General features: G+C 33.5%; 1 protein-coding gene across 1 annotated transcript; it reads right to left on the bottom strand.

The window, feature by feature from the left end:
* Window positions 1-338: 338 nt before the first annotated feature.
* LOC145293289 (protein kish-A) lies at window positions 339-12,794 on the bottom strand. Its single transcript, XM_080139893.1, has 4 exons — window positions 12,682-12,794; window positions 7,379-7,488; window positions 5,023-5,057; window positions 339-932 (listed from the first exon to the last, which is right to left on the bottom strand). The coding sequence occupies exons 1-4, from the start codon at window positions 12,682-12,684 to the stop codon at window positions 862-864; spliced, it is 219 nt and encodes a 72-aa protein (XP_079996019.1). The 5' UTR covers window positions 12,685-12,794; the 3' UTR covers window positions 339-861.
* Window positions 12,795-13,057: the final 263 nt, after the last annotated feature.

Genomic DNA, 13,057 nt, shown 5'->3' with positions numbered 1-13,057 from the left:
CGAATGTCATATTCCCAAAATCACAATTTGATCAAGTAGTTTTTATTTTTATTTATTTATTTTTTTTTACAATTTTAACAGTAAATTGTATTATTACAAGGCTGATTTTGATAAATCGAATTGAGTTGTCTTATTTATAAAAGATGGATTTTAAAAAATAGCATCATGCTTTGTAATAAAATTTGATTTTGTAAAAAACATTGATCAATTTATGAATGTTGGAATATGACATCTTTGTTCCATTATTGGTGCATATATCATGAGGATTTGGTTGTATTTTTTTTTTTTTTGTAATCAAGTCGAATTCTAAATAAGAACCAAAATGATGAAACAAAAAATGAACAGAAGAATATTTACTGTATACTGTACAGAAGATGGAGAACAATCTTTTCATTTTTTTTTTTTATTTTATAAAAAAGTCGAGTGCATTATTTCATATTTTTATAATCCCAATCAAAGATGGAAATTATAAAATGGACGAGCAAAACAAGTGAGCAGATTCTAAAAACAAAATTCTTTGATTTTAGTGTCATCTCTTCCTGATTATAAAAGTACAACTTTTTTTAACAGCTTTCAAACTTCATTTATCAACAAAGAGCAATAATGTCTGCGATGTGTTCAATACTTCCAAGCCAAGAATTGTTGAGTTTGCCAAACAAAGCAAGCCAGCTGCTAACTCTGCTCACAAATAACCTTGAAAAGCATTTTTATTTTTAATAGATTTATGTTCGTCCATGTTGAAAGTCACCTTCAATAAAAAAAAAAAAAAAAAAAAAAAAAAAAGCACTTCCGATTCAGAAGCTGTTAATCTTCCTCATGCAACTGTCCCCCAGTGGATTGATGCATTAGTTGATTCTCTAGTTATGACCAAAACAACACGCTGAGGGCCATTGCAACACAACAAACAGCAACATAAGGACTTTTTCTTTCACCTGAAAGATTAAATGGTATACAAATTTTTATTATTAAATTAGAAAAGAAGTGGGGATGACAGCAAATGAATAATCTTTTAAAATTTGGTAGTGTAAAAGAAAAAAAAAAAAAAAAAAAAAAAAACTAAAACTTGACAAGAAACAAAATTCCACCCCTCACTATTGAGGGCCCCCAGATGCCAGAAAGCCTTCTACTCTAATAACACCTTTCCTCAGACTGCTGGACTTTTGAATTCCCTCCCTATTTCCTGCATTAATCTGCAGAAGTTTAAATGTAATGGGAACAGACATTTCGCTACTCAGTTTCCCAAATAGCAGTCTCTTATGTTCCAAGTGGCAATATGCCTTGTTTGGGGTTTAAAAAAAGATTAATCATTTTCCTCCAAATATAATCTTTGGAGAAAATGGTTAATCTTTTACTTTTTTTCTTTTCTACCAAATTAAAAAAATATTTTGGTGCTCAAACAGTATAGGATAGATAAAAACATTCAGTTCCAAATTTAGCAAGTAGAATTCTAATTATATATATTACTATAATAATTAAATGCCAACAGACACTAGTGTTTCATCCTTTCGGGAATCATCAGTGCAATATGTCATGATTAACGCCAGTCAAGAGATTCAAACCCTGGCAACAGAAGTCATGTCTGGCTTCATTAGCAAGGACCTGAACCATTCGACTACCATCAACCGTGAGAGATACAGTTGAAATTAAACATTTATCCTTATTAAATGCTTTTAATGTCAGTCAGAGAGTGATCTAATCATTATGACGATCAGATGACAAAATATATATATATATATATAAAAGGGATCTTGTCTGTCTATCTGTGTGCGGATTGGTTTCTAGCAAACTACTCTGTAAATTTGTAGTCTACAGACTTGAAATTTAATATATAGAGGATTTGGATCCATAGAACAAATTTGATTTGGTTTTAAGCCGCTAAAAATAGGTGTCAAAGGGTCAGCTTTGAAAAAAAAAAAAAAAAAAAATTATAACTTGGCAGACATAAGTTGACTAAACTAAATTCTACACATACGAAAACACATTTATACATTAGAGTCAGTTGATTTTTAAAATTTTCTCATCCATCAGTTGTTAGCTCAGACGGTAACAAATAAGGCTGGAGCACTAAATATTTTGGTTTTGATTTTAGTTGTAGTCATTTTTTAAAAAAACTTTTGAAATCATTACCATATTGGGTAGAATATGATAATCAATAGAGAATTCGCTCCATAATAAATATGAAACCTGTATGAATTAAAATATCATATTCAAGTATATTTTACGACCAAGCAAAGCCAGGCAACCTGCTAGTTAAAAATAAGAATCAGTTTTACCGTCTTTTGTCAATCTGCTATTGATAAGCATGGATATGCCCATAAAGCAAAGGGAGATAAATCAGTCTTATTTAATCATGAATGGTCAACTGGAAAAATACAATAAAACTGATTTTTGATTTTTAATTAAAATTCTACTCTATCATCTTTCCTAATTTTTAGTAAACATACTTATTTTTGCCTGATACACAAGAACATCGAAGGATTTTTACTTTGAATGCGATTTTCATTTGTGCTTCATACTGTATAAGCACCTGAATTTCTTTAATAAAAAAAAAAAACAGAAAACACAATGATGGCTCTCATCAACAATTCTTTTAACAGTCATACTTTTTAAGTCTACTATTTTGCACACATCTCCCTATACAAGGTGGAACAATAAAATTTTCACCCTAGAAAAGACATGATTCCATTTCCGTTTGATGAAAATTGTTGCTTTGTTTTTTGTGTCAGACCATCTACTAGTTGGCCAGTTGTCTATAAATCCTAAAAGCAATAGGAGCCTTCTATCATGTCTAAAAGTGACATAACAAGCGAGATTGGAGATGTACCACTGTATGACTCAAGCTCTCTACCAATCCAAGTTATGACAACAGGACCATTGCCAGCACCCTCAAAATGCAAATCCGGACGGTTCAATGCTTGACAGCATATCTCAACAAAGTTTCCAGCTATGGTTATGATCTTTAGTGTGGTTTCAAGTGAGAGCCACACCATGCAACCTCATATCTTCAAAGTCGGCTTGAAAGTCAACATCAAGGTGTATCTGGGTGTGCTAAAGAGTGAGGTGATCCTCTGGTGCAATCAGGTGGCAGCTGGCAGAGCCTGGGTGTGGCAGCATGAGCTGGCCTATAAGTCCAAAGAGACCCAGACTTGGCTTCAGAAGGAGTTCTATGACTTTGTACCGTTCTTTAACTGCCCCCCCCTCCCAACCTGAACCTGCTGGACTACTTCGTTTGGTCATACATTGAGAACATCACCAACATGACCGCCCACAACATCAAAGTCAGCCTGATCATTACCATCCACCAAGTATTTGTCGGACTCCTGCTTGTGAAAAAGGCATGCTCCCAGTTCCAAACCTGCATCAAGGTGGTGATTGAGGCTGAAGGCAGCTACAGTGAATAGATGTCAGCTCTACTACATACTAAAGTTACTTGAATTGATTTTTTCAATAAAAGTTTTAAAATAAAACTGTGGTGTTGTTTTCTTTAGGGCAACACTTTTATCGTTACACCCTTTACTGTACAGATTTAATCTCCCTCTCAGGCCATCGAAACTAAACCTGTTTTTAAGACTCACACTACACATCCATCATATCATTTTCATATCCTTTTTCTCCATGCAATGCATGTCCTCAATCCTCACCGGTCAGGTTTCACTTATATACATCATCACACTGCATACACATGTCTGACAGACTCAACACTTGATCTACAACAGTAACTCTCTCCTGGTTAACAATGGCAGAAGTTCTTTGATTCTTGCAATCACATTAGCACCTGCTCCACCCTGTGGTCCAACGGCATCATTAAAGTAACTTCAATAACTTTGCCATCCAGATATACTTTCTCCACATTCGAGTTCTCATCCATATTCATCAAAATGTTCCAGAATCTTCTTGAAGCATTTTTTAGGTGAACTTAGGCACTATTCCTCATTTTTACTCTTCAAAATGGTTTCTTTCCGATTGTAGTCATGCGAATTTGAGTTGATTTAGGGTTAAGAACTTTAGATGTGTCTACAAATACTGATAAAAAAAAAATATCAGTTTTCTGAGGCCGAATATTTTCAATATCTACAAAACATATTTAAGAAACCGTGTGTAGATGTTCTTCAACATTAATAGTGTGACAGAGTACCTTACATGGAAATATGAATCACGTAAGTATGATAACTATCTACCATCACCAGTTTTGTTGGTTTGGTCATATCATAAGGATGCCAAGAGAGTGCTTACTACTGCTAAGTGTTGAATGACAAATTACATATGGTTTGGTAGGATTGGTTGGTTGGTTGTTTTTGTTTTACGGCATATCAACCCTTTTCGGGTTATTTAATGCCGAATCCAAACATTTTGAAGAAAATTTTTTTTAATAGAATATATTTGTTGTTTTCACGTCGGTTTCTATTTAACCCATAGTTGGGACCCTAACAGGTACTACCACTCCGGGTCAGAGTGGACCTTGGAGCAATTATAATTAAAGGGTGGCTCCACACTCCCCAAAGTCCACAAGCTGGGGCCTCACCACTGGATATAGTTTAAGGTCATATCCAGGACCCCCATTGAAGGACTTTTACCCTCTGCAGGAGGGCAGTCGGCGTATTCTAATGTCCCACCGACAGGGCCAGGTTTGGTAGGAAGTCAGGAATAGATGCTACAAAGATCGACTGAAGACACACATGTAAAAGTGTGATTTAAATCCAAGTTAGTACAAAGACATTCATCAAAACAAAACAAAAACACCAGAAAAGGCCGAATAAAGCCAAAACCAAATCTTCATGATCTGTTGAGACGCGTTCTGTTAATAGCAAAGATTGTGTATCACGAATCAGATTGTATAGTCTTATAAGGACTCATCAGTAACAGAGAGCAGAATGGTCATCATACAATCGTATAGCTATATATGATGGGTTTTAGCAAATATATTCTGAGTGTATAAGTTAGAATTGAAGCATGACAGACATTCAATAAATTTATTAAAAATACAAAAATAGATTACAGGAGAATAAAGAAATAATATCTTACCTATCCGAGCACATTTCCAAAAAGTTCCTAAAAGTCTGAAGAAGAAAAAACAAAATGAAATCTAAATGCAAATATATTATTTGATAATCATAATTATTGAAATTAATTATTTTAAAAGAAATACAATGGAAAAATTCATCAAAAACAATTTATTTAGACATTGAAACCAAAAATGATGTAAATTTAAAATGAATAGAATCATTTTATTTTTAATATACTAAGAATTTCACTATATAACAAGTGCAGCATGCATGGTCCCCCATGAGTGCGCAGTGAACGAGGCATAAAAAAATGTTCAACATTGCCCCCCCCCCCTGATTTAGCCCCAAAAGTTCCCAGGAGACGCAAATCCTGCTGAAAATGAACAAACGGTGCAGTTTTACGCCTTAACATATGTAAATTTGAGTTCTGTACCATGCAAAAAAAGAAATGACTACGTCCATCTTTCAGCCCGGTAGTATCTGTTCTGTAATTCGTCCTTGGTCAATGTAGGGGAAACCCTTCATACTGAGACAATTACTATTTATTTGGAAACTGCCACGATACATGATTTTGAATTTGTGCTTAGTTTCTAAGCTTGGCACTGATTGTTGCAAGCATTTAACTTTCTTATTTTTCCAATTTGAGGCCATTTTGCACGTGCGTTGAGGACACTAATAAAGTTGATAAAAGAAAGTGCCAATTAGACTCTTCCTCTTTTTCCAGCCAGAAGATCACAGCAAGCTGACTCATTCCATGATGTTTCTTTCAATCTCCAAGCCTCTCTAGGAACACAGATCCAGGTCATCTAGCCCTGAGGTTCAACAAGAAGCTCCGCAGACCTAACATGGCTACTACAGCAGCACACAAGTCGGTTTAATATAACACATGCATACACATCTTCATAATTACTTACACACACCCTGACTTCAACAATCTGTGTACGGTATGCAAACATTTTTCATATATGAACACTTTTCTCCCTTCCCTTCTAACGGGATATCTATGTACCACGTGAACTTCCTAATCTTTTGTCTTCATACGTATTTATGGACGTATTTCTTTACTAACGCCCTTCTCTTTCATTTCTCTTACATGTTAAGAAAGATGATACGATAAAGTTGTTTTAATTATTAGAAATCAATGTTCATCTCCTTTTCTTCCGACTATTAAGGATAAAAGTGCCCAGATTGTGTTGCAACTACATACGATAGTATGAACAGGTTAAATAAAGCTCTGGTTGGTTGGATAAACATATGTATGCAAATCTCAAGTGAGGGTTAGCTAGGAAAAAGGTAGGCTGAGAATGACTTAAAAAACCAGCATAAGTGATAGTTTCATGGAGAAAGTTGCTTCATTTTTTTTTTTTTTTTTTTTTTTTTTACACAGTGATTACCACTTATCAAGGCCCGGAAGCCACTCAGGGATAAGGGTTATTGCAAGTACATTAAGTTAGTGAGGAGATTTGCTAAAGTGTTTACTTAAGGGGGCGGTTCATTAGGAATTTGTTAACATTGGACTTGAAGACATCCAAGTTGTAGTCCGGAGGGAAGCAGGCAGACGGAACAGAGTTCCACAGGCGTGCAGTTCTAAGAAAGAAGCTTTGTTCATGGAATCCGCGTTTGGATTTAGGCACAGATATAGAGTGGGGGAAATTTTTCACAGTGGATTCAGCTAGACGGGTGTTTTTCGTGAAAGATTGGCGAGGGGGGACCAGAGATTGGAGTTCAGACGAGCATCTGCCATGAAAATAACGATAAAACAAGGACAGGCTCGCAACGTCTCTTCTGTGGGAGAGAGGTTGCAGGGTAGAGAAAAGGGCATCCCCCACTAAGCCACGAAGTCTATTTTGTACTCTGACAAGGCAGGATAGGCTGTTTTTAGCAGCTCCTGCCCAGATATGGCAACAGTATTCCATCCTTGGCCGTACTTGGCTTTTATATAGATAGAGAATTGCATCAGTAGTGAGATATCTTCTGGAGCGGTAGAAGGATCCCACCATCTTTCCAGCGACCTTGGCAACAGACTTGATGTACGTGTTCCATTTCAGATCAGGAGTAAAGGTCAAACCCAGAGGCTTGTCAAAACACGGAGCCTCACCCAGACGAGAGCCATCCATCACAATTGATGCCAGCTGGGGATCAGAGCGTTGATGATGTAAGGATAGGAGTTCATGCCGTCATGGCCAACATGTGATGTAGAAGAAATGCGTTAGTAGAATGCATATGTACTCTTCTGGCAAAAGAGTTTTAATGTGTATTTTTGTGGCAATTAAGGTGACTAAAATGACATTTTTTCAGGCTCTGGTTTTAATATTTACAGAAGGAACAGAATATTGAAACTAACGGGAATTAGTTCGATTAGAAATGATACTCACCCCTGTTTATTTTTGTCGATCAGACTTGGAACAATTGCACGTAGATAAGAGCACGTACATATCAACAACAGGACGACAGTCAACAGACTTTGGAAGTTGAATAAGGCAGACTGAAAAACACAAAGGAATGCAAATAACATCAGGAAATCATTTGAAGTCTGCATAATGTTATTTAGCAGACATTTTACATAAGTAAATGTTTTTTCAGAACTCCCCTTCCCACCGTGAAAAAAAAAAAAAAAAAAAAAAAACTACATACTCATTGAATTTTTGATCCACAAACTTGAAATTTGGTATATAGGATATTCAGTATTCAGACATGTGAAAAACTTTTTAATCGGTTTTCATCCAGAAAAAAAGGGCTGCTAAGGAGTAAAAATTGAAAAATTGATATGTAGAGGTCATCGGATTTTTATCTGTTAACTGTTTCATAAATACAGATGCATGAATAGTTCACGACAGATTCATTATCTTAAGAATAAGTAGGTTTGAAAACACTTTTTAAAGATCGTGTCAAGCTTGACTTGCTGTCTCTAGGTTTTGGTTTAAATCTCAGCTAGAGATGATTTTTTTTTTTTTTTTTTTTTTTTTTTTTTTTTTACACATACAAGAAGTGAACTATAAAAAAAAAAAAAAAAAGCAATACTTGCATGCACATCTCAGTTTCTTTCCATTTTTTTTTTAAAAGGAATTTAACGCTACATTTAATACTGGGCAACGCTGGGTACATTTTCTAGTAATAAAATAAATATGAAAACCTCAACTATCTCACGCATTTATTAGTATTTTAATTGATTGAGCACTATTGTAGTAAATATTGAATGACTGCAACAAAATATTCAAATGTATTAGTTTGAATAAACATACTTTATTAGGCTGAAGAGTCAGTCCCAGAAATAGCAAAAGCTATTTACAGTTTGGATTATAGTCAAGATTTTCTGCTCTTTGAATTCTGGTTTATGCTCCCAATATGCCTATATGGGATGGTAGTGACAAGCAAGATACGGTCCCTTCTGGCTAATGATTAGTACATACATATTTTTTTTTATTACAATGATTTTCCTTATAATTTTTTTTTTTGGGGGGGGGGTACTTGTACAGTTTAATCAAGACATTAAAAAAATGAAAATATCAAAAAAAGGTTATATTGTATCGTAATTGTTATGGAACGAAGTTCTGCACAAAAAAATAATTTGTTATGATACTGAGCAAAAGGTTTGACTTTTAGGAAGAAAAGCTAGTAATAAAGATGGGAAGGGAGTGTCGGCGCTTTATATGGAGTTATCTCCCTGTGGTGTGTTAAAAATTTCCATTTTTCGCTGTAAAAAAAAAAAAAAAAAAAAAAAAAAAAATTGATCAAATTAAAAGAAATTTTTTTTTTCGGAGACCTTCAGTCCAAAACGGATACGTACAATATAACCTTTTTCCGATATTTTCATTTTATAATGTCTTGATTAAACTGTACAAGTACCTTTTTTTAATCAAATACTCAAATTCATCCGTTTTTCAGAATTTTACTTTTGATAATAAATTTTTAATAAAAATAAGATTTTTTTTAAACAAATAAATAAAATTTATCTTTTTTAAAGTATTTTATAAAGATATTTTTTCTCATAAGTTTTAAGTATTTTACATAAAAATAGTCCTTATTTTATTCTTCGAATCTGTTGAAATGAGTAATCTGTATATTATTCTCATCTTCATAATTGTTATTAATAAAATAATATAATTTTTTTCCTTTAGCAAAATGCAATCATACTGCATAAAAAAATAAAATAAAAAAAATTTCCTTTACAAAGCAACCACACCACACTATGAATAGTTTTTTGCTAAAAAAAAAAAAAAAAAAAAAAAAAAATTCTAGCTTTTTTTTTTTTTATAAAGTCCTAAGTTTATCTACTCTAGAGAATAATTTCCGTTTTAAAACAATCGTAAAAAAAAAAAAAAAAAAAAAAATAAAAAAATAAAATAAAGATATAAAGAATTTGAAGCATATAAACTATTACCAAAATGACAAAAAAAAAAAAAAAGCCTATAAACATGCATATTAACCTAGTCGAGCATGGCCTATATAAATAGAAGGCCGTTCCACTAAGGTTACGTAACCTACTGACGTCACAGTACAATGGCCATGGTTAGGCGATAGATGACTATTACGAGGATTATTTTTTTAGGGGAGTGCATTTCAAAATTAATAATTAAATACACTTTTAAAAAATAAAACTTCATTTAAGTATTTTCCTGGCAAAAAAATATTCCTTTTTAATTGCACGTTTTCAAATGTAAAATAATTCTTATCTTTGGAAAATAAAATAGTCGTTTTTGAACCAGTTTTATACATCTGTTGGTAATTTCTTATAACTATCCTCTGTTGGAATTCACATTGTCTGGAGCATTTCCACTGTTGCTTTTCGAGTTGCCTTTGAACTCCCCCCCCCCACTTTTATATACACGTGTGATGTGCAAAAAAAATCACGCAGTTTCCAGTGATGATTTGTTGTGCAAGGACGTGAACTATTCGTCTAATTCAATTTAAGGCAGGAAAATTTCTCTTGAATTAGCAAAATGCATTCAAAGAAACTCATGCTTCTGTGGATGAATCCCCATAGTGGGAGTTCGAATTAATTCTTAGTTGGAAACTTTTAAAGAAATTACTGATTCGGCTCAATGATGAATGACTCTAGTCTTGGGGAGGCTCCATGTTTCGACGAGCTTCTGGGTCTGACCTTTACTCCTGATCTGAAATGAACACATACATCAAATTCATGCCAAGGTTGCTGCAAAAATGGTGGGATCATTCAACTGCTCAAGTACATCCTAGAAGGGAGTACTGTGGCTACATCTGGGCAGGTGCCGCTAAAAGCACTTATTCTGCCTTGACAGAATTCAAAATTCATAGCCTAGTAGAGGATGCCCTTTTCTCTTCCCAGTAACTTCTTTCCCACAGAAGAAACGTTGTGAGCCGTGTTTGCTTCGTGGCAAGTGTTGATCTGAGCTCCAATTTATGATTCACCATTGCAAAACTTTCATGGAAAACACGTCTAGCTGAAAACACTATAAATAATTTCCACCACTTTTTATCTGTGCCTAAACCTAAACATAGATTCCATGAAGAAAGCTTCTTTCTTAGAACGGCATGCCTGTGGGACTGTTTTCTTGCTTTCCAACTGACTACAATATGGTCGTCTTCAAGTCCAATGTGAACAAATTCTTGATGAGTCATCCCCTAAAGTAATCTAATTTAAAAAATTTACACTACTATCGATTACTATGATATTTTTCCATTGATTACTGTACACTTATTAACCTTTATCCTCGAGTGGTTTCCAGGCCTTGATAAGCGATTCCTTTATAAAAAAAAAATTTTTTTTTAAATTGTTATGAGCTATATAAGAACTTTTCAACTATATGGCGATACGTATAATCGCTATCCTTCCAAATTCTTGATTTGCCTCAGTCAAGAAGGATAGACTACTTGGAAAGGCCACTGAAACCACTGACTGAATAAAAAAAAATTCTGGGTGCTTATGAATTCATGTTGCTGAGCTTTTTTAAAAATCGTATTTTCAAGTTAAATTCAGTTTACCATATCCTTTTTATTAAATTGTTAACTGAAAGCACAGAAGAGTTACAAAACACCCTCTCCATGTTAAGAATGGCTTTCTAAATAACGTTATTTCAACACGGTAGCATAAGTACCAAAATCTGTTCCAGGTAGGTGTCCTAGTTTTGTGAATTTCGTGTCTTCAAGGGTCTTTTACCTCTGTGAATTTTCCTCACACCTCGTAATAGTCATCTATTGTTTAACCGTGGCTTTATTTTGCGATGTCAGCAGATTACGCTCGACTAGGTTAATATACGTGTTTACCAAAAAGCCTTACTCCTTCCTTCTGCCATGTTAATAATAGCTTTCTAAATAATAACGTTAAAAACTAGGGGGGACTGAGTTTTCACATTATTCGATACAAAGATAATCAGAAAGGACCATATCTTGCTTGTCACCGTAGTCACGTCTGCAGAGCAAAAACCGGAAGTAAAAAAATAGCAGACAATCTTGACTAAAGCTATGTTTATTATTTGTAGGGGCATGAAATCGTGGCCTTTTAAGACGGTCTTGATGAAATGCCCCCACTTTTTTAAAAAAAATAAATCTGTGCATATGCCTAGCGTCGTCTGTCTTTATTTTGTCGTAACTTTTAATTCGGCCACTTCCGAGACAAATTTAACATTCCTTGTCCAACTACAGAAACCTATTCTAGATTTATTGCGAGCACCAGTCACCACCACCGTATATATATATATATATATATATATATATATATATATATATATATATATATATACGGGTATCTAGAGCGAGAGCGTGCTATTTTTTTTTTTTTTTTTTTAGAGAGGATTTTCAAATAAAATTCAACTTTAACGGTATATTTAGTTTATTAATTGGTTAATAAAAAGTACAGAATAATTACAAAACGTCATCCTCTCTTAATGTTAAGAATTCATTTTCTACCACAATCAAGTTATTTCAGCACGATTTGTAAAACAACAGTTTTTATGATTTTATATACGATAGGTGTCTTTGAAATAGTGCCCACCCAGCAGTAGATAGAACAACATATTAAATGTAAAAAAAAAAAAAAAAAATTAAAAAAATCGATCTGTCGATTGCATTTTAAACACTGATATCTTTAAATTTAAGAACCAAGAAATGCCGCACAGAAATTCATCAAGTGCTAGTTCCACGTTTAAAGAATGCCTAAGTTTGGCAGGAAGTTAACACGAGCCAGTTTTAAGGATTATTATTAGCGAATAATAAGACATACGACTGGAGCGTCTGATTTTAATTGTTTCTACAAATAAACCACGAGAGGGAAAATATCAGGAAACCAAATTTTGATTTGATAAAAGTAGATGCGGTAATTTCCTATTTTAGTCACGTAAATTATTTAGCGTGAAGAAAAGGGGTTTGTATAGTTTAACATCTCCCGGCAAATTACTTTTTATTTTAAGAAAGTTCAGTCCGAGGCAAAAGAAAAGTTAACAACACCCCACCCTTCCTGTGTTAAGAATGGCTTTCTAAATTTGCCGGAGGGTGTTAAACTGTACAAGTGCAGAAACAACTATTTCCATTTTTTTTTTTTTTAACTTAAATCGTGTAAAACTCAATTTTTAAGTAACATAATTTACGCACAATAACATGTTGCGTTCATAGTTGAGTATTTTATATCTAGTTAATCGTACTAAAGAAAAACTTAAAATAAAATATATATCAACATTTGATATTTGACGAAAACAATACTTGCCATTTTGCAAACGTGTTTGTTTGTGAAATGTAGAAGAACGGCAACTTTCCATTGGTCAATTCATGAAAAGATCAGCCAATCAAATTGTCCTTTTGTTTTTGCTTATTTAGAAACGGTGTCAAAAAATATAATACACTTTAGAAAAAAATTCCAATTCCATTTTTGCCAGATTAGTATTAAATTAAATATTAAATAAATACAAAATACTTAAGGTTAATTATGCTAAAGAAAAACTTATTCTTAAAAAGTATATTTTAAATTTTGACATTTGATACAAAATGAAAACAATAGAATATCTTATCCAGTTATGACTTTTTGAAAGTTCAAGATTTTTATCATCAAAAAATTTAAACCCTGATTCAATAATCGATGAGCA

Source organism: Euprymna scolopes, chromosome 14 (genome assembly GCF_053919585.1).
Source record: "Euprymna scolopes isolate OS-2025 chromosome 14, ASM5391958v1, whole genome shotgun sequence".
In the NCBI taxonomy this organism is placed as follows: Eukaryota; Metazoa; Mollusca; class Cephalopoda; order Sepiida; family Sepiolidae; genus Euprymna; species Euprymna scolopes.
Note: the sequence above shows the minus strand (reverse complement) of the source record. Positions and strands in the feature narration are given on the sequence as shown.